Below are 25,057 nucleotides of genomic sequence, written 5' to 3'. Positions count from 1 at the left end.
CTGGATTCAGACATGATTCTGAATGAAATGTAATTTTTATAATTGTTTTAAGAGCATGACTGATTCCAATTTTTATTTTTTTATTTTTTCAAAAAAGTGCCGTTTTTCTAAATATTCTTTTTTTAACATACTTTTATTTTTACTTGGGATTCCTTTTCTACCAAGAAACAAGCATTGTATCCATTAACCATTTGCTTGGTTATCTCTTAAATTTTGTTCCAGATCATTAGAGGTGATGCTATGGTTCCCTGGAAACTGAACTGAAGTACCTTCATACAAAAACCCTTTCTGATAAGCCATTGACTTAATGCCTTAGGATTTGGACACATAGCCACAGAACTTCCTGGGTGATCCAGACAGCTCTCCTGGTGGGAAAAAGCCGTGGTGAAGTTAAATATCCCTTTCTTTCTTGGTCCGTCCATTTCTTTTGTTTTAGAAAGTATCCGTATGGCTTTCTGTTGATAATGGTGGTGTAACCTGGAATGCATCCAGCCCTGTTGAACTGGGGGTCAGAGCCATACACTGAGACATGGATCTGTTCTCCTTCACAATTAAAGCCAGTGCTGGCTATTTACATCCAAATATACTTTGTGCAGCGCCTTGTTTACACAACAGTATCTCCTCTCTTCCTCTCTCTCTTTCACCCTTTCCCCTTATTCGTAGCTCCTCCTCCAAACCATCATTCTAACAACTATACATTCTTTCTCCCCTTCCACTCTTACTCTGAATGTCTTAGTCACTGCATGCTGAGGCTTCCCGTTGCCTGTGGGGATTTTGGGGAATTTGTGATGACAGCACCTCTCCCTCTGCGGAGGAGTTGCCTTGAATATCTAAGGAGAAGCGCAAAAAGAGACGCTTTCGAATGCTGAGCGCGTCCGCACGCACGTTTCTTGGTTTTAATGAGACCTTAGACACTTTTCAAGCTCCTCATCATGAACTGTTGCCTGTTGGACTTCCCAGCACATTCTGAAGTACTCTAAGGTAAGATGGTCCTCAATCTGTTTTAATATGCAGAAGTCAGTCTGTATAGGGCAGAGGCTTTAGCTTTAATGCTGACCTGCTGGAGACTCTTCAGTGCAGGTGGATGATGGTTAAAGTTCATGACAGAGAATACTGATGAAATGCATACTTTGAAGTCACTTTGATGAAAGTGTCTGCCAAATGAACACATTTTAAGTTTCATTTGCTTCTAGATGTGAAAGTGAAATATCAGGGCTCATTGGGAAACATTGTTGCATATGATTTCCACAATTTTAGATCACATATTTAGATGTAGTTCACATATTCTGTGACGTGAAATGACATTCTGCATTTACTGCATCTAAAACTGTTTTAAATTAGTTAGTTATTGTATAATTATTTATGCGTGCAGCTTGAACAACGATGGAAAGACTACATAACAGAAGCCTGTTTCTTATGATTGCCATTTTTATATCTCCCAATGTGGATTTATATCTTGCAATATGACAGTTATATTGCGCAATTGTGGTTTTTCCTCTTAAATTTCAACTTTATTTCTCATAAATAATTCAAACTTTATATCTCACAATTGCATCTTTATATCTCACAAAGTGACTTTATGTCTTGCAATTTGATTAATATTTCTCCGTTGTGACTCTCTCCAATTGCAACTTTATTTCTCATATACTTTATACTTTACCTCACAATTATATATTTATTTTTTTACTCCGAGGAGGAAACGGGCCACAAATCAAACGTCAGGAACATAGCCTAAGAAGCTGCAGGATTACTTCAACTTACACGTGTCAATAACTCTGTGTACGCTTTTTACGGGACCATTACAGTTCTGGTGAAATGTACACTGTGTAATGAATTAATAACGATCTCTGTAAAATGAATGGGAATGGCAGCGTTAACAGTCACTCACAGTGTGTAAAGTGAAAAGAAAACACTGTTCGCCCCTTTTCATGTCTTGCAACACTTTGCGCTCAACGAGAAACTTGTAGAACGCTTGAGTGACATTCACAGTGCAGAATCCTCTTTGGCTGTTTGGATCAAGTCTTTTATACAGCTGGGAATGAGGAGGCCTCCTTTTACTGTGGCTTTGGAGAAAAACGGGCTAAAGGAAAGGAGGTGAGAGGACTAGATCTAATCAGGGTTACTCTTGCAACACTGTTTCTCATGAGAGACAAAGTATTTGGGAAAGAATAAGTTAATTGCAACATCTAAATATGAATATGAATCCTGTCATATTGAGTGGCTGATTATTTAAAATTATATTAAAGCCAGTATTCTCTAGGTTATGTTTTAGTAGTATTTAAGAAGATTTAAATTAAGATTTTAGGCTAAAATGAATTGCACGTGAAAGGAAAAATGTAAACTTTAAGGTTCTATGACTGGTCACCAAAATTGACACCATTTAGTCACCTTTTTGTTCATTTTAAATGGTCTGATTTGGCTAATTATTTTTTAGTCATCTTCCATTAAAATGGTGTTTGAAGTAGTTTTAAGTGGAGTACAGCGTTTTGCAGGATATCTTCCAGAGTGCTAATTGTCATGCTTACGCAAGTTCTTGTGCATTGTGATATTTGATAGTGTTGCATATTTCATAACCTCTGTTATATACCATGTGTGATTTCATATGAACTTGTTTGCATGTGTGTCACAGGGACATGGGAAGTCAGAGCTGAAGATGGCTGTGAGTCACTGACCTTGTCCGGTGTTTGGTCATACTAGTTCTATCAGCTTTTAAAGTTTAAATGTTTTGTTAAGGGCAGGTGTGTGTTTTCCTTTCTCTTGATGAAACTGGACCATGTTTTTGTGAGTGTGTGACACGATAGAGACAGAATGAGAGCAAAGCGCAAGGCAAAGTGTTAAATGAGTGAAGGCCACAGTCAGGGCTGCCAGCTGGCCCCATTCTCACATTTAACACCACAGCACATAGAGCTCTGATTTTCTATGCATGCTTGGAAGTACATATTCAGTCTTTCCATCTGTTGATGACCGCTGGAAAAAGTTTCATGCAGGAAGGTGCAGAAAAGTGTATCAGTCGGTGAAATATGCTTTGTTTTTATATAGTATGTCCTCTGAGTTGACAGCTAAAAAAACGTCAAGACTTGGAGATAGACCAATATGGTCTTTTTATGACTTTTTATGGCTTATATGTATAATAATATAAATAATATATTATATAATACATAATACTATATATTATACTTAAGTATATATATATATATATATATATATATATATATATACATACAGTACAATATATATAATATATATATATATATATATAATAAATACTTGTCAACTAAATGAACACAAAAATCATTTTCATCTATGTTTTGGGCATGGATATCAACCACATATATAATATCTTTCATCTTTGAAAGATGAAAATAATTTTTGTGACCATTTATTAGATTTTAGTTTTATTTTAGTTTTTTTTTTTAGGTTTTTTACATTTGTTTATATATATATATATATATATATATATATATATATATATATATATATATATATATATATATATATATATTGACAGCGATAACTAGATTAATTTAATTGTTGGTTAACTGTTAAATTAATTGTTGGTTTTAATGCTATTATATTTATGGAAAGTTGTTTTGAGATCTAAATAGGCACAAACATGTGTTTTTGGGCAACTCTCAGTTAGGAATGAATGGCTCTTATTTAAATATTTGAGTATTTAGGTTTTTTTTCTATCTAGTAAAATGTTGCAGGTTTTTGGTTAAAAGTGTAAAAAGTATCTTTTCAAAATTATACACTTTATTTTATAATGGGTGGATGCGAGACTACATGGGATATTTGTACATTTTAAAATTTCATTTTTCACATTAGATTACTACTTAAAGGTGCTACGTTTTTTAGGTTGAAACATTTTTTGTCACATACAGCCAACATCTCCTCACTATCCGCTAGCTGCCTGTCCCCTGAACACACGGTAAAAAAAACGCGGTCTCTGTAGACAACCCAGGCTCCACAAACGGCAACAAAAACAAACTGGGCCAGCCTGGACCACGAAACATAACAAACAGTGTTCTAGCCAATAACCGACAAGAATGATTTGGGGGTGGGGGTTGGTGCGCGTGCACATGAAGAGGGGTGTGGGGAGTGGAGGAGAGAGAAGCATGAAGAGAGGGAAGTTAGCTAGAGGAGAGATGTCCTAGACAACGACAACGACTAACGTTAGAATTATATTCTCTTGAATTTTGATATGGCCGACACACGACCAAAAATATGATGTTCCAATGAACAAATAGCAAAGAAGAGGGAAAAGGAGAAGGAACGTGTCCCGAATTCATGACTGTTTCAGGAAGCATGGAAGGGAGGGGGAGGGGACGGGATGGGGAGGAGGAAGGGTTGAGCTAGCCTCCGTTTTGTTTGACAATACTTCGAACGTCAACAAGAAGTGACGTCACCCAACATCGCTTAGAGCACTTTTAATGGCTAAAAAGATGACTAAAAATGTTGAAACTTAAAAGTGGTGGTGATTAGTAACATCATCTAAAATATACACTTTATAAATTCATATTAATTTAAACCTAACATTTCACTAACATTAACTTAGTTAGCCTAAGTTGATCGTAAACCAATTGCACCAAAGGACTCTACAATCTACTTAGGCTTATCATGCTTTTGAGCAATGCAACCCTTTCAGATGCAATTCGCATACTAAATTGATAAATCTGACAAAAACAAACCAATCACATCTTAATAGCACAATTGATTGGCATGATTTCACCCTATCAGTCAATTGATAGGAACGTCCTGCCAAGAATAATCTTGGTCTTTCACAGTTCATTTAAGCTAAGGTGTCAGAAAGGAATGTTCTTTCTTTCTCCACCAATCAGACACATTTCCTGTGGTTTAATGTGTGTTTTTGTGCAGTGTGGTTGGAGGGTAATGAGGGGGTTAGCAGGGTTGCTAACCACAGCCTGGTCTGGGACATTTAGGTCGTCTGATGAATGGACGGGTACATTGTAAATCAGCCACTGGAGAGCGAAGAGCCAGATTCCTCATAGCACTGATGTCACCATCGTCGTGCCTTTAACAGATCCAGACTTGAACGCTCTCAGCCTGAGCCAGATGTTCAACCCCTCAGATCCCCTGTTATTCCCTCCTCTACTTGTGCAAGATTCCCTGTTATTCCCTCTTTGCTTCTCTGGGATTGCGTTATCCCTTCTCTGCGTCGGTGAGATTCTCTGCTATTCCCAGAGTGACTCTTTGGGATTCAGTCTTTCTCCATCTTTGAGATTCCTCTCTGGGTTTCCTAGTTAATATTTCTACCCGTTTTACTCCCATTTCTCCTCATTGTACTGCATATTTCCAGCTCCTTCTATAAAGGTTAGAATAATTATCTGTGAAATACATGTGCGTTTCCATAAAATCCCATAAGCAATGCTCCAATGTATCCTTATCTCATTTAAAGCAATAGTCTGGGTTAAACTGTACATATTTGGTATACTGACGATTACCACAAAGAACATAAAAAAAGTAATTCAGACATTTATATCAAATGCAATTTTTTGTCTTTGTTGGACTACTTCTGATTTTCCATAATGTCCCATTATAAGGTGCAATGCTGAAATGTATTTTCCTAAATTTTCCATGCTGAGAAGAAAACGCAACTTGAACCCATCTAAGATGCATTTCTGTTGTATGATGGTCTAACTGGTCTCAACCAGACTGACCAGCTAAAAAATGCCTAAAATCTGCAAGGAGATGCTACCTTTGGTTTAAAAATATACCAACAGGACTGAGAACTACTCCATCAGAAAAGTTATTGAAACATGATTGCTTTGGAAAGGCATCTTTTTAAGTCTGCTAAATTAAATAATCACAGTTAAGTAAATGTACCTAGCTTGAAAAAAAAAAAAAAATCATGCAGACATTCAAAGCAAACTCATTACAACTTATGTTCTTTCTTTTCAGGATGATTTGCACAAAGTGCTAATTTGTAAAGAGGAACCAGTTCAGTCCAAATGGTGGAGCATGGCAGTTTCTGGCATTATACAAAGGCACTTTTGGATATTCCTTATGGCTAGCTCTAAACTGTAGCTTGAAATATGGACAGTCGACCTATGATGACTTTAGAAGGACAGCGGTCATCAGCGTTGCAAGAGGTCCCCAAAATGACTTTCTCAGTAGAGCTTTCAGTGGCAGACTCGACCGTGGATGGAAACCTGACATTAAAAGATAACTCAGATTCTCTATTATCTGTTATAGATGACCAAACACCACTTGAGTTGAAGAACACAAGTTCATTAGAGAAGATCAATCAAATTGTACCAGTGCTAATGAACAAGGATGGACATTGTCTTCGAATCTCGAATCTTCTCACAAAAGAAAAGACAAAGAAATGCATTAAACATAAAGCCAATTCTGCTCCAGTATCAAGCCCAAAACATGATATGAATGGCATTTTTCATGAATTTGACCCCCAACTATACAGTGAAGCAGGGATCAGCTGTTTTTTGACTTCCTCAGATAGTTCAGTGACCAACAACCTTGATGTAGATCCCTCAAACACCTCGTCTACTAATCCTTTCTCTTGTTTGACTGTAAGGTCCATTTCAGATCCCGCGCACTCTTTTGCATCCTCTCCATTGGGACCGTCCCACCTTGAGCACCCACACTCTGCTCCTTTGCCAGTCTCTAAGGGGGCCGATCTACCCCGAATTATCAAACACAAGCCCAGCTCCATTACCTTTGCAGATTATGACAGCTTTTTGGGTTTGATCCAGAACGCCCGAGCCAATGAGAGTTCAGATGCTTGTGAGACCTCTTCTGAAGATGAAGGCCGTGGCGATGAGGTGTTCCCAGAGTGCAAAGAGTTTCTCCCCGGCTCCAGACGAAATAGGGGTGGATTGGAGAAGCAAAAGAGAAAAGGAACCTGTGTACAAGCGAGTGGAGAAGAAAGTTCCAGCACCAACCTCCCACCAACCAGCACCAGCAGTTATGAGGCCGAGGAGGAGAGCAGCAGTGCTGAGGTGAGGATGCAGTGATAGTTCGATGTTTTATAGGCCTTTTTGAGATTTGTTCAAATTAAGCAATGTCTTTAAACAGGATATCTGGTTTGGTTTTCAATGTCTGTAAAGATTTTACATTGCTTTCAGTTCAGCACTGTATTAATATTCCTCAAATGTTTTGGTTCAGGTTTGTTCTCAAACTATTTCATTCAATTCTAAAGTTCTGGGATTAATTTAAGCTAAATGTTTTAATGTATGTGAGTACATTCAACATTTTTTGGTGATCATTTCAGCTTTAGGTGCTATCCAGGTTTTTCTTGGTCATGGAAAATCTGAAAATATTAGGGAGTTTTTGTGATTGCCAGGTCTGTAAATGTCATAGCAGTTAATAAAATCTTAAAAGTCATGAAAAAGTAGGCTAATAGATATTTCTGTAGTAAACATAGATTTTTCTCATTTGGATTTGGGATATTTTAGTGGCTAGATTTTGGTCTTGCTTGCTCACAAGCCATAGATGATGTCTCACTTGACGTGAGCAAATTGTTATTTCAAGTCAATTATTTCCATTAAGTCATTTAAACAGGATCACAGATCTGTCTGAAAGACTTGGAATTGGTCTGAAACGAAATTATTTAAAAACTAATTTTCCAGAAAAGTACTGGAGTACTTTTGCATGGTAAAGTACTGGAAATTCAATGGTCAAAAAGTGTGTACATTTTGGCTTGCTATTTTGGGGTCTTGTGAACTTTGTTCTTTTTATTTTTTATTTTTTTTTTTTAGAAAGTTAAGAATTTTAAGATACATTTTAAACATCTCTCATAGACTTTGCTAGGATGTGCAGAATTCAAATTTTAACTGAAAGAGATGACATCATCACAGTATCTGCATACAAAATTGCGATTTGGTAAACTTTCTTGCATTTACAGTATTTTCATAATGAATTGAGAAAGCACTGCTATATCTTTTAGGAAAATCTTGAATCTTTTACCTCTTTTTTTTCTATACAAAGTAATAAATCGAATGCTTGAATATATAGAATGAACCAGGAATGGCTGGTTATTTGTATTAGCTAAAACATTCGCTGTGTGAGGCCTGCAGTGTACTAGAGCTGTGAATGAACCACCAGCTCAACAACCACATATTGTCATGCTGATAGACCGTTCATGCCATAAAGGCCAAGCTTTCCTGAGCATTTGTCATAGCCTCTTTTTCATGGAATGCCAAGTCTGATGTCCTTCCTGTCGCCCGTCAGTGCAAATGTCTATTTAGCAGTGAACTTAGCCTTCTATTACTTACAGATCCATTTAGTTGGAGCCAGTCATGGATGATTTGCATCTTTCTCCTAAACTCCTGCCTGACCTCCCCATCCCAAGTTTATTATTCTTTAAAGAGGTGTCACATGGACATACATGAAAACACAATAGCATATTCCCTGTTAAGAGCTCCTGTAAAAATGTCCCATACCATTCATACCAGAGATAACCAGAACAAAGTGTAAAGTTGAGGCGATCACACCCTCTTACTCTGTTCTTATCGCTACATAAACTCAGTCAACGTTGTTCAGTATAGATTCAGTTTGACATCTTTTGCTATTGTTTGTTGTTAGTCATTTCTTTACACACATTTTTATACATTTATAATATATATATATATTTAATATAGATAATCATTTTATTGTGACATCTGCCTTTTTTATTATTCATTGATTTTTATTTTTGATTTTTTATTATGAATTTTAGGTTTTGCAGCTACGTATAGATATTGTTACATTCAAGATGACTTTCAGTTTAAATTGTGGTAGGGCATTTTGTGCAGCAGTTCTTGAAAGGCTGTTTATAAATCTGTTTAGTGTTATTCTGAAAATAATTACCATACAGGGAAAGAAGAAACGGGTATCTCTTCTTTATATATACTAAAAAGTATTACTTTAGAAGTAAATGTGAATAATAGTTTTATGAATAAAATGTAATTTAAATTATTTTATATTAAATAAATAATTAAATATTAGATTATTAAATTACATTTGCATATACATTTATGTCTTTAGCAAACACAACAAAGAGCCAGTAAAACTCTCAATTTGTTTAAAATTATTTAATTACAATAATTATATTTTTAACTGAATAAAGTTTTAAATGATTTTTTTTTTTTAATTCTCATTTAAAATAACTATATTAAAAAAAAAAAGTCTATTTCTAAAGTACTTCTAAAATACTTATTTTTAGTACTGCACAAAAATGTCAAACCAAGACAGGCCAATTACATCTGGGGTTGTGATGGCTTACAGTAACTGCTCAGTGTCCATGGTGTAATTACAGTAGTTAGTAGAATTGTCAGAGGTTAAATGATTTTTCTAAAGCAGGGGTGTCCCTCTGTGCTGCACATGCTCAACTCTCCCCTCCTGTTACTCATTCTTTGTTCATGCATGATTCAAGATGAACATGTGAAAGAATGCGGTGCCCCTCACCTGAGCGCCGACCTTGCTTCATTTGCACCTTCTCAAGAAATACCAGAATGAGCTGTCAGTGGATATGGACAGAAACAATCAAGGAAACATGTTTTAAAATTTTTTGTAAAAAATGTATATATATATATATATATATATATATATTTAAGTATTTCAAAAACTAAAGATGAGATTCCTTGGTACAATCCATATAGAAATAAAAATGTTTAAATTTGAATATAGCACACAACTCTTGAGGTAAAGATGCATTTAGCCTCTTCACCATTTGGAGGCGCTCTCTACAAACCTTTACACATATTGTGTGGCCAATAGCACTGGAAGAGTTATTTATACCTGTTTATGTTGATTTTTCATGCGCTTATGGAATGTAATCGTGGAAAACTGCAGCGTCTCTAGCCGTCTGTGCATATATCCTTGTGAGGAAAGACACTGAGTTAAATGACAATGAGTTACAGTGAACAATGTCAAAAAAACAAAAAAAAAACAGGAGGATTTTCTTCCTCTGTAGAGACTTATCTGACCTGGATTTGAAGCAGTTCAGCAAACGGATTATGGCTGGTGGCCTTTAAGGATGACATATTGCTACATTCTCTCGGTGGAGCTGGCTGGCACGCTCAGTGGGTGGTATGGCCATGGCAGGAAGCCCAGAGCAATGCCAAAGCCGGGCACTTGACTCCTCATTTCCATGTCAATGGGCCAGTGCTGAGATTTACAATGTGGCCAATTTGCGGCGGTGCAGTTATGGTCCTCGGCCATTCTGTCCACCGTGGAAGATAACAATGATGAGCTGATCTGGTGGGACTGACTCATACCGGCCTAGTTGCCATGACAAGTGTATTTTCTCACGACTGACAGGGCGGAAAGGAGTGTTGTAACTGATGCCGGGTTGTTGAATACCACAAATTCTGTGCAAGGAACACATTCCAAGGGCTGCCACTAGACCAATACACTGTTTTTTTTTGTGGCAATCAATATTATTATTTTTTATAGAAAAAAGTGGACATTGATAACACTTTACAGTATTTGTTATTAGTTGACATTAATGCATTACGTATCACGAACTAACAATGTACAGTACCTTTACAGCATTTATTATACTAGATTAATATGAATTTGTGCATTATACTAATGCATTTTGACGTATTAAGTTGCATAAATTACCCATTAGTTAATATCATGAACAAACATGAACATTAGTACATTAGAACATTAGAATGAACATTAGTATTTTTTATTAATTAACATTGCTGTAAAAATGCTGTTCATTGTTAGTTCAGGGTACTTAAAGGGATGGTTCAGAGTAATTTTGCACCATGACCTCGACCCCCAGAAACTTTTTCCCTTGGTCAAACATTTTTAAAGTTAGAGCTTATTTACAGATATTAGCCAAATGGTTTAGTGCAGGCGTTAATGGATCCAAGGTTGTATCTTTAAAAAATGACCCCACTAATAATGCCCGGAATGGTACCAAACTTCTACAGTAGTACAAATAGGTTCTGTACTCATAAAACGAGGCATTGGAAGTGACCTCGACGTCCAGGTTAGCGTCCATAAGCCATCAGGCAAGTGTTATTTAAATAAACTCCTGATGTACTTACAAACTTTCCAATGCCTTGTTTTATGAGTACAGAACCTATTTGTACTACTGTAGAAGTTTGGTACCATTCTGGCCATTATTAGTGGGGTAATTTACCAGATACAACCTTGGATCCATTAGCGCCTGCACTAAGCCATTCGGCTGATTTCTCTAAATAAGCTCTAACTTTAATAATGTTCGACCAAGGGAAAAAAAGCTTCTGGGGGGTGTTTGGCTCGAGGTCATGGTGCAAAGGACTATAGGTTGAAATTACTCCGAACCATCCCTTTAATGGAATAATGTTTTTGTGGTAACCATGATGCATTTTTTTCAGTATTCTTTGATGAATAGACAGTTCAAAATAACAACATTTACCCTCTTGAGTTTGACAAAACATGATAAAATAGATTTGAAATATCTTTTGTTACTATCTTTTGTAAATGTCTTTACTGCCACGTTTGATCAATGTAATGCATCCTTGCTGAGTGAAATAATTCATTTCTTTCATAAAATCTGAGAGGTAATGTAAGTTAAAACTTATTTTAAAGTGTTGCCGTAAACTCAGAAATCAGACCTTAGCTTTAAAGTCTTAGTGACATTGTTTGTTTAGTCGAACAACATCCTCCTTTATTTTTTGAGAAGACACTAATTGTTTTCACTCAGGACTCTCTGCATGTGGGCCAGATTTGAGCGTTATAAGCAGCAAATGCATCGTCTTTTGTCAAAGTCAAGAGGGTTAATCGTCCACTGCAGAAGGGCAAGACAGAGCGGCGCTAATGTCTTAAGAGGGAACAAGACAGCCTTCTCACTAGCAGTGTTACTTTTAAAAGTAATGTGTTACAATATTGCGTTACTCCCTAAAAAAAGTAACTAATAAATGCAGCTTTGGAAAGCATAAGAGACTTCTTTCAAAAACATAAAAAAATCGTACTGACCCCACATTTTTTAACTGTAGTGCATTATTTAAAACTGTCCTAAGGCTGATTCTGTTGTGTCTCTTTGTCCGGTCTCTGAAGGAATGTCATCATCTTGAGTCTAATTTGTTAAGGGTCTTACCATGGCCACATTCCTTGAGATTTTATGTGCCTTTTATGCTGCCCCCCTTTTCAACTAAACCATGTATTTCTGCTGCCTGAGACAAGCCATGACAGTCGTCAATAGCATCATTGTGTGTGGATGAGAGGGAGCTGTAATCTCTGCCTTGGGGCTTCAGATCCCAAGAAAGACTTGAGCGTTTCCGCCTGCTGTGTCTCCCGTGCTGGGACGTTACTGTTAAATGTTCCTCACAGTTCATCCTTGCCTTCTTCCTGCTCCTCTGGCCCCTCCACTTCCTGTTGGTAAAGGGGCAACCCTGTTGATTTACGGCTTGGTGAGTGAGGTAGGTGAGGGTAATTTATAGCCCAGGAACCCTCTGCTGTGTCTGAGCTGGATGGGACAGTCTATTTATACTCTTTGGCAGGGGTGACTGGGGAGTAGTGAAAGTAGCTCTGGAGAGAAAGGAGAGGAATACCATACAGCTATGTTTGGACAACAATGGCAGCTGGGTTGCTCGCTAGTATTGGTTCAAATGTGGAACATTTGGCCCTCAGTGCTATTTACAGCACAAGGGAAACTGATGTCTCAGACACAACACCTTCTAAATCTATCTATCTATCTATCTATCTATCTATCTATCTATCTATCTATCTATCTATCTATCTATCTATCTATCTGTCTATCTGTCTATCTATCGTCTGTCTGTCTGTCATTTGTTCCATCCATCCATCCATCCATCCACGATTGCAGTGATTTCTCAATCTCAATACATCTCAGTATTTGCTCGAACATTTCTCATCAAAATTCAAGTCAGAATTTAAATTTTATAGTTCTGTCCTCTTACCGTATTTCAACAGTTGTCTTATTTGTTTCCGTTATATTTCTCCCAAGAAATTTTAGGAGAAACACGCAAGACAGTAGATACTGAAACAAAACAACTGAAAACTCCATCAAGTCTAAGCATTAACATTTTTCTCTGGGAAAACACTTGTTGGCACGGTTCTGTGTTTTCATCCACAGTATAGTTCAGTGTGACTTTGAAACCTCTGAAATCTGTGCTGGCTCATCAACTTGGTTATTTTTGGCTCTGTACATCAAGGAAAAACAGACCCTTGACTGAATGACCGAGTCTAATGTAATGACTCTGCCTAATCAGTTTTATCTCCAGTGCTTATTTTTCTGTGATGTCCTACACTGTCTCTTCTGTGTACATGCAGGAGTCTCCCCAGGTCCTGTCTCCATGGTCTGAATCTATGACCCAGCTAATACAGAGATTAGATCAGCTCAATCTGGATATAGAGGAAGCGCTCAGTGCTGGCTCCTCCCCCTCCGACACACCCAACACCGCCCGGAGACACACCGCTAATGACAGAGCATTCCAGCAGGTCACTCTTATTTTCTTTTTTATCAAATATAATGTAATAATAGTTTGTTGATTAGTCGGTATTTCTTGGTAAATATGTTGTTTTCACTTTCACCTTTAAACAGGCAGAATCTTTTCATCATCTGGATTTTATCTGAATATCAGTGTGATCTCTATTCTACTCGATTCGATTCGATTCGATTCTGTTCTATTAGATATTATTTGATTGATTCATACTTGTGTGTGTAGATAGCTGATAAGAATTCAGTCAGAAGAGTATGTTGTCTGATATTGCTCGATGTGCCAGTGCATGGTGTCTGCCTGTGACATGGGTCACATAGAATGTTCTGCGAGCTGGCAGAGAGCAGACCAGACTGGTGACACTGACACAGAGGTCCATTGTCTTGGGAGCTTGCCATGGGGAACTTTGAATGCAAGTAAAAAAAAAAAAAAACCTCATGCAAGCTTGCGACATAACTACCCTGTAGCAAGGGTTCACAGAAAGACAAAAGTGCCTTTTGGTTCCTCAAGACAACGATGTTTTGTACTTGGGGTCTGTTGTTCTGTTTATATCACTATGTCCATTAGGGGTGGTTAGCAGAATGACATGATGGGTTTCAGAGCTCTCACAACAACCGTTCCTGGTTTTTAACAAGAGACAAGATTTCCCTTTGCATGCTGTTCCGGAACAACAAGTTATCTCAATTTCTTCCATTTTCGATAGTTTTTGGGCTCTTTAAAATGTTCTGTTGAGTTTGTGTCTGCCTGTGTAAGTCTCGGATACTGACTGCTTCTCTATCCATTCCAGAGATCATCCGTTCCAGACTAAGTGTGTCCCGTCCCATGCTAAAAGTTGTTGTGCTGTCGTTGCAGAGCGGAGCTGTGGGGGTGAACCAGTCCCTCAAGTGGAACAACATGGCCAGAAGATCCGACATGAGGGAACGGCACTGCCAAGAGAGACTTGTGGGAGCCACTTCCTCTCTGGGGAGATCACATGGTAAAAAGACAGAGGTGAGCATTTGAACTTACTCAACTCAAAAAGTTTTTAGGCACTCAAAAAAAAAAGTTACACTTAAAAATATCTGATTGTCTGTATGTAGCAAAATATTGAAGCCAACTGGCATCTAATTTAGCAGAACAGAGCAAACCATTAAAAGAAAAAAAGTTTGTGGTTAGTGGTTGTCATATTGATGGTACTGATTTAGAACTCAGGATTCTTATATTTCTATTATCTGATTTGGCTTCATGTGATCCGCTGCTTAGCTTTGCTCTATGAGTTTTTTTTTTTTAAATAAAGACACTGTGTGTCAGTGACCAGGGCACATGTTCATTCCAAGAAGTTTCTGGGGTTGAGGTTTGATGGCCTAGGATTGCTTTTCTAATGGATTTTCAGCATTAGTGGAACTGAATTAAATAGGTTTTCCCCTCGCTAATCCAAACAGGATTCCCCCTTAGTCTGGAGAATTGAATTAATGAATTCAGAGCGACACCAAAGGAAGTCTTTTAGTGGGCCATTTAAGGCCATCACATCTTGTTTGGATTCCAAACCAGTGTAGCTTATCTTAACCAGTGATTTGTAAACCCCTAAACATGTTTAATGATGATATTTCTGATAGCTATTGCAATGTGCCTTGTGTTTTTCGGTTTTGATTGAGCTCGTCTATTGTAAAGGTAAGGGCTTCGTTTCCATTTGTACATTTGTAACTGGACAAGGCATTTCTCAAACAGAAATTTCTGAGGTCTGTACGTGTCCTGCTGTTTAGCACAGAGAGATCTGACAACTGAGCGATTTACGAGTTTGGGGCTCGTGTGAAAGATACTGAAAGGAATGTTCTATCATTCTGGAAACAAATCCGACATGCAAAGGATGGAAAATAAGACTCTTCACGGGCGATCACCGCAGCTGATTTACAGCTGTCTTAGTCCAGCTTCAGATCGACCGCAATTTATGGTGGACTTTGTGGACTTTTGTCTCAAGCCACCCTTGCCTATAGCGAAGACAGAGAAAACAAGCAATCACCAGCTTTTCCTTTAAGCTCATCATGAATATTTTTCATTTCAAAGGCACGCACTCCCTTGCATTGTTCCCAAAACAATATCCGATGAGCAACAGTGGGTTTAAATGAGCACAATATCTGTGGGAATTCGGTCCTTTTCCGTCCGGCTGGAGAACTGGGCCAGATGTGTTTGTTTAATCTCCGCATAGCTGAAACAGCACTGGTACTTTCTGTGGTCCGTGCATGGGAACCCCACTAAAGGCCTCTGGCATGGGGATCTGGGAGGTGAGCGTGTTTATTAGAGTGTGTGAGAGCGCTGGAGAGAGAGAGTTAAAGAGGGTAATTGGATTGGAGGGGGTAATAGAATGATTTGGCTTTGTGCACTCTGACAAAATGAAGTCTTGAGGTTCTTGGAGAAGATTAGGAGGTCAAAAGCTCCAGAGGCATGTGGAGGCCTTCAGTCCAGTGGAATGAATGTCGGCCACCCTCATGTAGATAACAAATCCACATTTTGAAAGCTCCCTTGGCATTTTACCAAATGTCTTCTAACATTAACACAATTTGTGATTCTCACCAAGCCTGTTATCCTCGTTCAACTCTTGTTGTCTTTACCAAGTCATGAAGAAGGTGTCCTACAGTCACACAGCTGACCGGCCTTGAAGGTCTACAGTTTTAATATCCATTGCTATCAGGGTTGGCTACCATTTATCATAATTCGTGAATTGGAATTTGATTAACAATATATAATAATAATAATAATATAATAATTATAACAATTCGTTACATTTATATAGCGCTTTTCTGGGTACTCAAAGTGCTTTACAGCTTTATATATATATATATATATATATATATAAAACAAATATTATAAATAAAAATAGTTGATTATGTACTAATCATATTATTCAAGATTTCATGATTTTTTTTCTCTTCTGGCAAGGACGTACCTGTCAAACAATCTTCAGTTTTAATTCTACTTCATTTAATTAAAATTTAAATTCAGTTCTGAAAGGCAAACAGCCCAAGTCTCCATCCAACATCTCTCTACTCTCATGCTCACTGTGACGTACATCAACACAGACTTGTATTATTTCTGGCTAAAGTTTGGTTGGCAGCTTTTGAATTTTTTTTAACACCAGTTATTGGAGGGAAAAAGCTAGGCTGTCCGGTGAAAGACATATCAGCTACTTTGAAACTGTTCATGAATCAACACTGAGAGAATGTTTATGTTGATATAGTCAGTGTTACGAGGAAGCTGTACGTCATGAATATGACTCACAAGGATCCGGGCCAATGTAGCCCATCTATTTATTAGTGCAATAACATCAACCACTGTGAAAGAGGTTGTTTCAGTCAATCACGTCACTACTACACCACACCATACAGTTGACGCCATCATAAAATCTTTTAAAGAAAACATACGTCTCAGAATGCTTGTTAACTTGGAACCAGCGTTTATTTAAGATGTTGTAAGCCCCTGTTTTAATGTAACTTCCATACTGTAAAGATCCCGCTCTGGAGGCTCAGCCATATTTTACATTACATTCACATTTATGCATTTAGCAGACGCTTTTATCCAAAGCGACTTAAACAAAAGCAATTTGCTGACAGACTTTTTTCATCATTTTAAAGTGAGAGTTTACCCCGAAATTAAAACTGTCATCATTACTCACCTTCATGTCTTTCCAAACTCTGACTTTATTGCTTCTGAGATATTTTTGTTTGTTTGTTTGTTTGTCCATACAATGGAAGTCAGAGGGGTCCAAATTTGTTTTCATCCCTTTAATTTGCTTAATTATGTGTTGGAGGCTTGCTCAGAATTGATAAACATTTGTGTGAACTCTCAAATGCTTTGGCAAAATGCTTCTCTACTGCCTCTAACCTGTTCCTCACCCTCGATCTATTGTTGTAAAAGCTTGGAGGTGGTGGTGAGCGATGGGAAGCTGAGTCTTCTCCATCCATCTGTGTGGAGGGTCCACGTTGGCTCTCTAACTCCCTGCGGGGTCCTTGGTTGGGGCAGGAGAGGGGAGCTAAGCGGCTCAATAGGATGAAGATAGATTACGGGGCCAAGTGCAACTCAGGAGGCCAGGATTTGTTCTGCTCCAGCAGAGGTTAAATCTCAGTTTGGGACGTTGGGTGAGGAGCGACCCTGCAAAGTGTCAAAATACGGCTGGGTTGAGAGGTCAATGCTGTGAGCTTTTGCTCTTTTTCTTTTCCTCTCACTTTTGTTGGACTCTTTTAATTCCTCGTGAATCTGCATGAGCTGGGAGTTAGATTTTTTTCACTATGAGAACTTTTCCACATCTGACTTCAAGGTATATTTCACCTCAAAATGAAAAGTGTTTTTTATTTGTTCTGTTGAAGTTTAGCAGAATTTCCTAGCTTGGAACAACATGAGGGTGAGCTATTTCTTTAACTAGAAATTATATACTAGTTACTAGATATGTTGATAGAGTCGGTTTAAAATGGATCCCACAATGCTCTAGACTAGACTCTATCAACATATCTTTAGACATGTGACCTCACATACTCTCATTGAAAACAATCATAACATCCTTCTCAAAGATAAAGATTCCCAAAACATTTGCTCATCAGGGTTTGTGAATATAGCAGCATGTATGCCGTCAGTGTGCTAGTTCACATTTCCTGTGACAGAAAAGAGAATGCTTTATGTAAACACCATCCAATGACCTGTGATTCCTCTGAAGGTTCAACGGGCAGTCAATGAAGATTGAGGTTACAACTCCAATTGTTTAGTTGTAATATGTAATTACAAACACATACTATATATACAGTGCTATGCATAAGTTTAGACACCCATGCTAAAGTTGACTAAAAAGAGGAATAAAAAATCATCTTTTGGAAATTGAACTTAATGCATTAATTAAAAAAATTAGGAAAAATCCAACCTTTAAGGACACCAATTTTCTTTGTGAATGAATAATGTATCGTAAATAAATAAATGTTCTTCCTTAAAATACAGGGTGCATAAGTTTGGACACCCCTATGTTAAATTCCCATAGAGGCAGGCAGATTTTTATTTTTAAAGGCCAGTTACTTCATGGATCCAGGATACTATGCATCCTGATAAAGTTCCCTTGAACTTTGGAATTAAAATAGCCCCACATCATCACATAGCCTTCACCATACCTAGAGATTGGCATGGTTTTATTTCAGTTAGCCTAATAGCTGGTTTGATTTGCATTGAGAGATGATCTTATGGAAAGTACTCCATGCCAATCTCTAGGTATGGTGAAGGCTATGTGATGATGTGGGGCTATTTTAATTCCAAAGGCCAAGGGAACTTTATCAGGATGCATAGTATCCTGGATCCATGAAGTAACTGGCCTTTAAAAATAAAAATCTGCCTGCCTCTATGGGAATTTAACATAGGGGTGTCCAAACTTATGCACCCTGTATTTTAAGGAAGAACATTTATTTATTTACAATACATTATTCATTCACAAAGAAAACTGGTGTCCTTAAAGGTTGGATGTTTCCTAATTTTTTTAACTAATGCATTAAGTTCAATTTCCAAAAGATGATTTTTTATTCCTTATTCCAAACTTATGCATAGCACTGTATATATATGTTTGTGTGTGTTTATATGTATGCGTGTGTGTTTTATATTTATAATGGTATCTAATTTATTCATATTTAAAAAACATATAATGAAAACATTTAATGGCTATCAATAGAGAAAGATTCTTTTCGGACCAGATGGTGTAGTTTTGATTTTAGTTGCACTTCCTGTTGGCCAGACTTATACGTGTGTGGAACCTGTGCATGAAATGCACTTACATTTACCCACGTACACATCTTTGCAATGATGCATAGACCTTTCACCACCACTAGCCTTGAGAGGCATTCTGGCAAAGAGCCTAGAAGCAGAACAGCTCTCAAAGCGGGTTTTAACATATACAGCACTTTCAGAAGCAGCAACATGAGGTGCTTATTCAACTCCCCGTGTTTCCTTTAAAAGCAGGACTAATTCAGCAATAGGTTTGATCCTACATTATCCTTCCTTTTTAAGTCATCTTTCATTTCCTCAAGAACTCAACCCTGCTTCTTTTGTTTCCTTTGCAGTAAACAGGCACATGCTTGTGCAAAAGATAGGCTTTATTAAGCCGATATACTGTCCGCGTACACATTTACCGCATGCGCAGACTCCAAATTAAACATACACAACCTCAGATAAGTCTTGCCCGCAACATCACCCGTGACATATTCCTTCTTTTCTCCCGCTGCTTAACTGTGCATTTCACCAAGGCAGTTTCTGTCATAACACAACCAAGACCCCGCGTCATGCTAGCTGCATTTCTTTGACATTCTCTAGATGTCAACTTCAAAAAAATACCACCAACTCAGCCGCCCACCTCAGCTTGCAAGATGGATGGTCCACAGCCTGATAGCCCAAACAGACCGTCCATCAGATCAGCAACAAACGTATAAAAACAACAGGCCTGATTGGAAAAAAAGCTGAAATGTGGTGGATAACGCAGGAACTAGATGGAACATATTCCAGCGGGTTGAGCGAGGCTTAAGAGAAGAACTAAATATAGAAACGTTGTCCTGCTGCAGGGGGTTTCATGGAATGTAAGATGGATGAGGCTTTTCTCGCGGGACCACATCTGGCCCGCCCGAGCCCTCTGGGGTCACTTTGAAGTGGATGCCGTCAGGGCTTTTTTTGTACTTTACAGCGCGTACTTTTTGACTTATCCTTCTATTTTTTATCTTTCTCTTTGTCTTATATTCTCTGTCATTTTAAACCCCTGATTTGTTCTTAGCCTCTTTGTTTTCCACGTGCCACTTGGTTTATGAGGATATTGTGCGCACATTGCAAAGCATTTTAGAATGGTAATTTTGATCTTATTTACTTTCTTAATACAGATTCTTGGTCTTGTTACCCCCCCCCCCCCCCCCCCCCCCAAAAAAATGTTTTTTGTATTTTTTTCATCTTCTTCAAAACACCTTTTCATGGTTTCCTCTTTTGGTTGACGTCACTAATCTTATTAACTATACTGACCGCTTTTTCTGAATTAGTCCATTTTAGATGGAGACAATCTCTCAGACAAAGTCTCACCTCTATTTTCTTGTTTAATATGCAGTTTCTCTCCGAAATACTTCACTTTCGGCAATGAAAAGGGTTGCGCCATTGCATGTTGACTTTAAATGAGTCGGTTTTGGCCGGTCAGCATCAGCTCCACATGGAACATGTGTGTAATATCAAACATGTATTTTGAATCTCCAGTCCGATGAATATTATGATAGACGTTGGTCATGCATGCCAAATAAAACCACTAAAAATGAACTGTAGGGGAATCCCAGACATACAAAAATAAGAATTGAACTTCAGGGGTTGTTATTCAGTGTGATCCAAAATCTCCCAACAGCTCATAATTCAGATTCAGCCCAAATGATGTTTGTGCAAACTTTATGTATTGGTACCCTTGCCTCTGGAAATTATGCCGTCTGTTTTCCTTTTGCTGCGTTTGGGATCTTGTATCTCATTCCGAGCCGATGCAGTGTAACTTGCACAGTTACTTTTCCTGAGTTTCCCCTCAGGCATTATTATTTTACATCTGTCTATCTATCCATTATTTCTGACTGAGAAATGATTATACTTGTAATCCTGACAGCCTTCATCATTCACACTCAGGAATCCTACAGTTCCAAGAAAATTCCCAGGAAGGCGCTCATTAATATATAGACCACGTGTCAAAACAACTTCCTTCTTCCTTCATTGTTCTTTTCATTCGCGTTGTGATCTGTTTTCTTGTATTTGATTGTGTTAACATTGTTTGTTTTCTTGTTATGTGAAGGTCTTGGCCTTGCATTTCTTGTTCATTTTGCTGTCAGGTTGATTGATTGATGTGTGGATATTTCAGCTTGTACCTTTTACATCCAGATCTTTTTTTGTAAGGCAGGCTCTTCCTAAAGCTAGTCATCATTCATTTGACGCTTAATTACATGTCATGTAATCATCATTTGTGTCAGTGACAATTACTACTTTGAAACACAGCAAGACTTTACTCCAGTGCAGACTCTTTCTTCCAAGAATTCATAGTAATCCTCGGCAAACTTGTTATGAAAGGCGACATTCCAGTAAGCAGCCCAGTAGTCTTGTCAGAAATAACATGTAATATACATACCTTGAAATGGTCTCGCTTTACAGTTTTTCACGCACTGTTTAAGCTGTTTTATGAGAGTAACACCCTCGGTTGTGCTTGCGTTTGAATGCCATAACTCTTTGAGATGTGTGGTGAAAATTCAACCCCTCATTGCAAAATCTCACAGCCTATAAGCAACCATGACATCATCCATCATTTCCCCTCTTTCCGCTGTGTTTTTCAGACCCAGATCTCATTAAACCCGAGGCAGAGGGCCCCAGTGTACATTTACAGCTGAGGGAATACTCGAGCAATGATCAACAGACACTTCAAACAGCTTCTTAATTTGTTGAATTACATTCAAATTACTGGTGTTTTGTTGGTTGCTGTGATTCCAGACAACATATCTGCTTTCTGTCAATGTAAAACGGCCCTAACTTTTAGAGACCCTGCAAAACATCATTTTTTTTTTATATCATTGTTGTGTTTAGTAGAAATCTACTGCCTCTGCTACTGAAATTATCTATTCATCCGAGTCTTTTTACTCAGACAAGGAGGGAAAAAAGTTGGTGAGCGAATTTGAGTCAGTCTTGAAAAATTTGAAAGTACCTATCGAGTCACAGGGTTTTCATTTTGTGGACACCTCTAGATATATCTAGATATATAAATTTAAATACAGCTATATGCAATATAGTGGCTTCAGCTGAACAACAGCCGCAATGCAATTTTCCTGCTATCACAGAGCTGTTTTGTTACAATATGTGTTGTATAAAGCGCTATGGGTGACATGAAGTATAATTGAAAATGTAAATTATAATAATTTAATAGTTTTAATACATGTTGTTAAAATTATAAGTTCAGTGTGATATTGTTAGTGTAATGCTAAATTGCTTTTGTTAATGTCTTTAATATCGCTCAATGTAAGTTAAATGTTAGTTATTATATTATGTATGTATAATAATTAATATTTAATTTATATTGAGAGATATTAGCAAAAACATTCAGCATGACACTTAATTATAAAATATATTATTAATATTTATTTTAGTGCTGTCAAATCGATTAATCGCACAACATATATATATATATATACAGACTTTTATGTTAGGTGCGATTAATCACGATTAATCGATTTGACAGCACTAATTTATATTTAATTATTATTAATTGTAATTTTATTATCATATCATATGTTTAGATTATTTTATCGGCCACAACCCCAAACATTTGATTAGCATGTATTGTCTTATAATAAACTTGCTAAATTAAATAGTGAGTTGCTGGGTCTCAGGTGGAAAAGTTGCATTTTGAAAGTACCGTGATAAGACCCTTTCACATGGTACATGTTACCTGAGCGTAGTAGCAGAAAGGTGATACTAAAAAACAGGTTTCTCATGGATTACAGCTGGAATGTTGGACACGACATCTTTCTAAACAGGTAGAACTTTCTCTCTTGCCTGGGCAAGAGCACTGTAAATCATAGTGACCCAGGTCAGCGTAGCGTTCAGCAGATCCGTGGGAGGAAATTCAATGGTCAGGTGTTGATTTTATCCACAGTGGGAGAGGAGCAATACTTCAGGGCCTTTGTTTTGATATTCCATGAGACAGTTTTATATGATATGGTTACTGTTAAACTGTTATGAAAATATTAACTCAACCTTGATTCTTGTTTTAACAGATTTCATGTTTTGTTTTCAGATGTCCATCAAGAAGAGGCATGGAGGTGCGGGTGAGTACACATTTTCCTTTATTTATCAAACTGCGCTGGCAACAAGAAGTGTTTGGATGAAATGGGCAGAGTAATGAATTTATCAGACTGGGCTAAATGCATTTGATATTGTTCGCTCCTTGGCGATGTGAAAGGGTTTGATGGGTTTTGAATGTAATTTCTGAAAGTTATAACTTGTTTCCAATGTTCTTAGATTAAGATATCGTGGCTGTGCACACTGTCAGTTTTTGGGATTGACATTTACTCACAGATGTGAGTCTCGAAATGTCCCGTTCACATCTTAACTTAAAGTAGTATTTCGATAAAACTGAGGCGTCTTATCATTTTTGACATGCCAAGAGTCCAATCGAGCTCCAAGTTCATCCGTCAAATCTTCATTAACCGGCAGCTTTTATATCTGGTGCCAAGCATTTGAGTCGTGCCGCTCGTGTGTAGAACACAAAACTATTTGTCCAGTCCGGTTCCGTTTACACAATGTGGGTTTTCTGAGAATGCGGTTGTGAGTCCTGAAAATGTACAGGTGTTAGTTTGGTTATAGAATGAGGTTGTCACTCCCGTAAATAACTGAACTGTGTGTGAATGTAACCGTATTAAGGACTCAAGTACAGGACGGGCAACTGTGTAAACATGGCCTATGTCTTACATCTTTGCTCTAATCAGTAAAGAGACGTTCACTGATTAGAACTGCTCATTGTGAGGCTTTGTAATACTCTAACAGGGTGTATCTGGATTTTAGTGAGAGGTTGTCTGAATTGCTCCTTAATGTAATTAAATGACTAAAGCATGCAATCGTGAGACAGCTCAATCATTCTAGTCCTCTGTTCTCGAATTGCGCCTAGAGCTTGTCCCCAGATTTGCCCAAAGTGTGACTAATTCAAGAATGAAACAAGATTCTTGTTGTGTTATCCTTGACTGGAATGGGCTTTCCTTTAATCTTGACTGATGTCACAGTTTGAAATCTGAATCTCATATTTCTAATATATTCTCGGGACGTGTTTTGCTGTGGGAATTTGCGGACTGTATTTACAAGTTAATTAAGCTATATTATGTATTAAAGTTGTTATGGACTTTGAATTTACAGGATAGGAAGAAGAGCTTGGAATGTTGAGGAGAAATATGAAAGATTTGATCAAGGACATGACGCAAGCCAGACTTGAACTTGTATCACCGTGAGCATGTGGCCTACTGTGCTACGGCTCTGATAAAACAGAAGGAATTCTTGTTGTGTAAACGGAACCGGACTGGACAAATAGTTTTGTGTTCTACACACGAGCGGCACGACTCAAATGCTTGGCACCAGATATAAAAGCTGCCGGTTAATGAAGATTTGACGGATGAACTTGGAGCTCGATTGGACTCTTGGCATGTCAAAAATTCTGTTTTATCAGAATTCCTTAAATTATTTCCTTATTTAAGGAAATAAATAAATACATAAATAAAGAAATATGAAAGGAAGGAAGAAAGGAAGGAAGGGAGAAAAGAAAAATTAAAGGAAAGGGAGGAAGAGGAAGGAACGAAAACAGAAGGATGGAAAGAAGAAAGGGAGAAAAGAAGGAATGAAGGAATACAGAAGGAAGGAAATGAATAGAAGGAAGGAAGGAAGGAAGGAAGGAAGGAAGGAAGGAAGGAAGGAAGGAAGGAAGGAAGGAAGGAAGGAAATGAAAGGAAGGGAGGAAGGAAAAAAATGAAAGGAAGGGAGGAAGGAAGGAAAGAAAAAAATGAAAGGAAGGGAGGAAGGAAGAAAAGAAAAAAATGAAAGGAAGGGAGGAAGGAAGAAAAGAAAAAAATGAAAGGAAGGGAGGAAGAGGAAGGAAGGAAAACAGA

At 37.7% G+C, this 25,057-nt stretch overlaps 1 protein-coding gene across 1 annotated transcript; it reads left to right on the top strand.

The window, feature by feature from the left end:
* Positions 1 to 714: 714 nt before the first annotated feature.
* On the top strand, positions 715 to 21,947 carry LOC307166857 (uncharacterized protein). Its single transcript, XM_079885587.1, has 5 exons — positions 715 to 981; positions 5,920 to 6,977; positions 13,252 to 13,419; positions 14,271 to 14,408; positions 21,749 to 21,947. The coding sequence occupies exons 2-5, from the start codon at positions 6,054 to 6,056 to the stop codon at positions 21,800 to 21,802; spliced, it is 1,284 nt and encodes a 427-aa protein (XP_079741713.1). The 5' UTR covers positions 715 to 981; positions 5,920 to 6,053; the 3' UTR covers positions 21,803 to 21,947.
* The last annotated feature ends 3,110 nt before the right edge of the window (positions 21,948 to 25,057 follow it).

This window comes from Squalius cephalus, assembly GCF_949319135.1.
Source record: "Squalius cephalus genome assembly, chromosome: 11".
Taxonomy (NCBI): Eukaryota; Metazoa; Chordata; class Actinopteri; order Cypriniformes; family Leuciscidae; genus Squalius; species Squalius cephalus.
Note: the sequence above shows the minus strand (reverse complement) of the source record. Positions and strands in the feature narration are given on the sequence as shown.

Coding starts and splice junctions, on each gene's coding strand:
- LOC307166857 (XM_079885587.1), top strand. CDS start 6,054: ATGGACAGTCGACCTATGATGACTTTAGAAGGACAGCGGTCATCAGCG. Junction 6,978..13,251: donor AGGAGAGCAGCAGTGCTGAG/GTGAGGATGCAG, acceptor GTGTACATGCAG/GAGTCTCCCCAGGTCCTGTC. Junction 14,409..21,748: donor CACATGGTAAAAAGACAGAG/GTGAGCATTTGA, acceptor TGTGTTTTTCAG/ACCCAGATCTCATTAAACCC.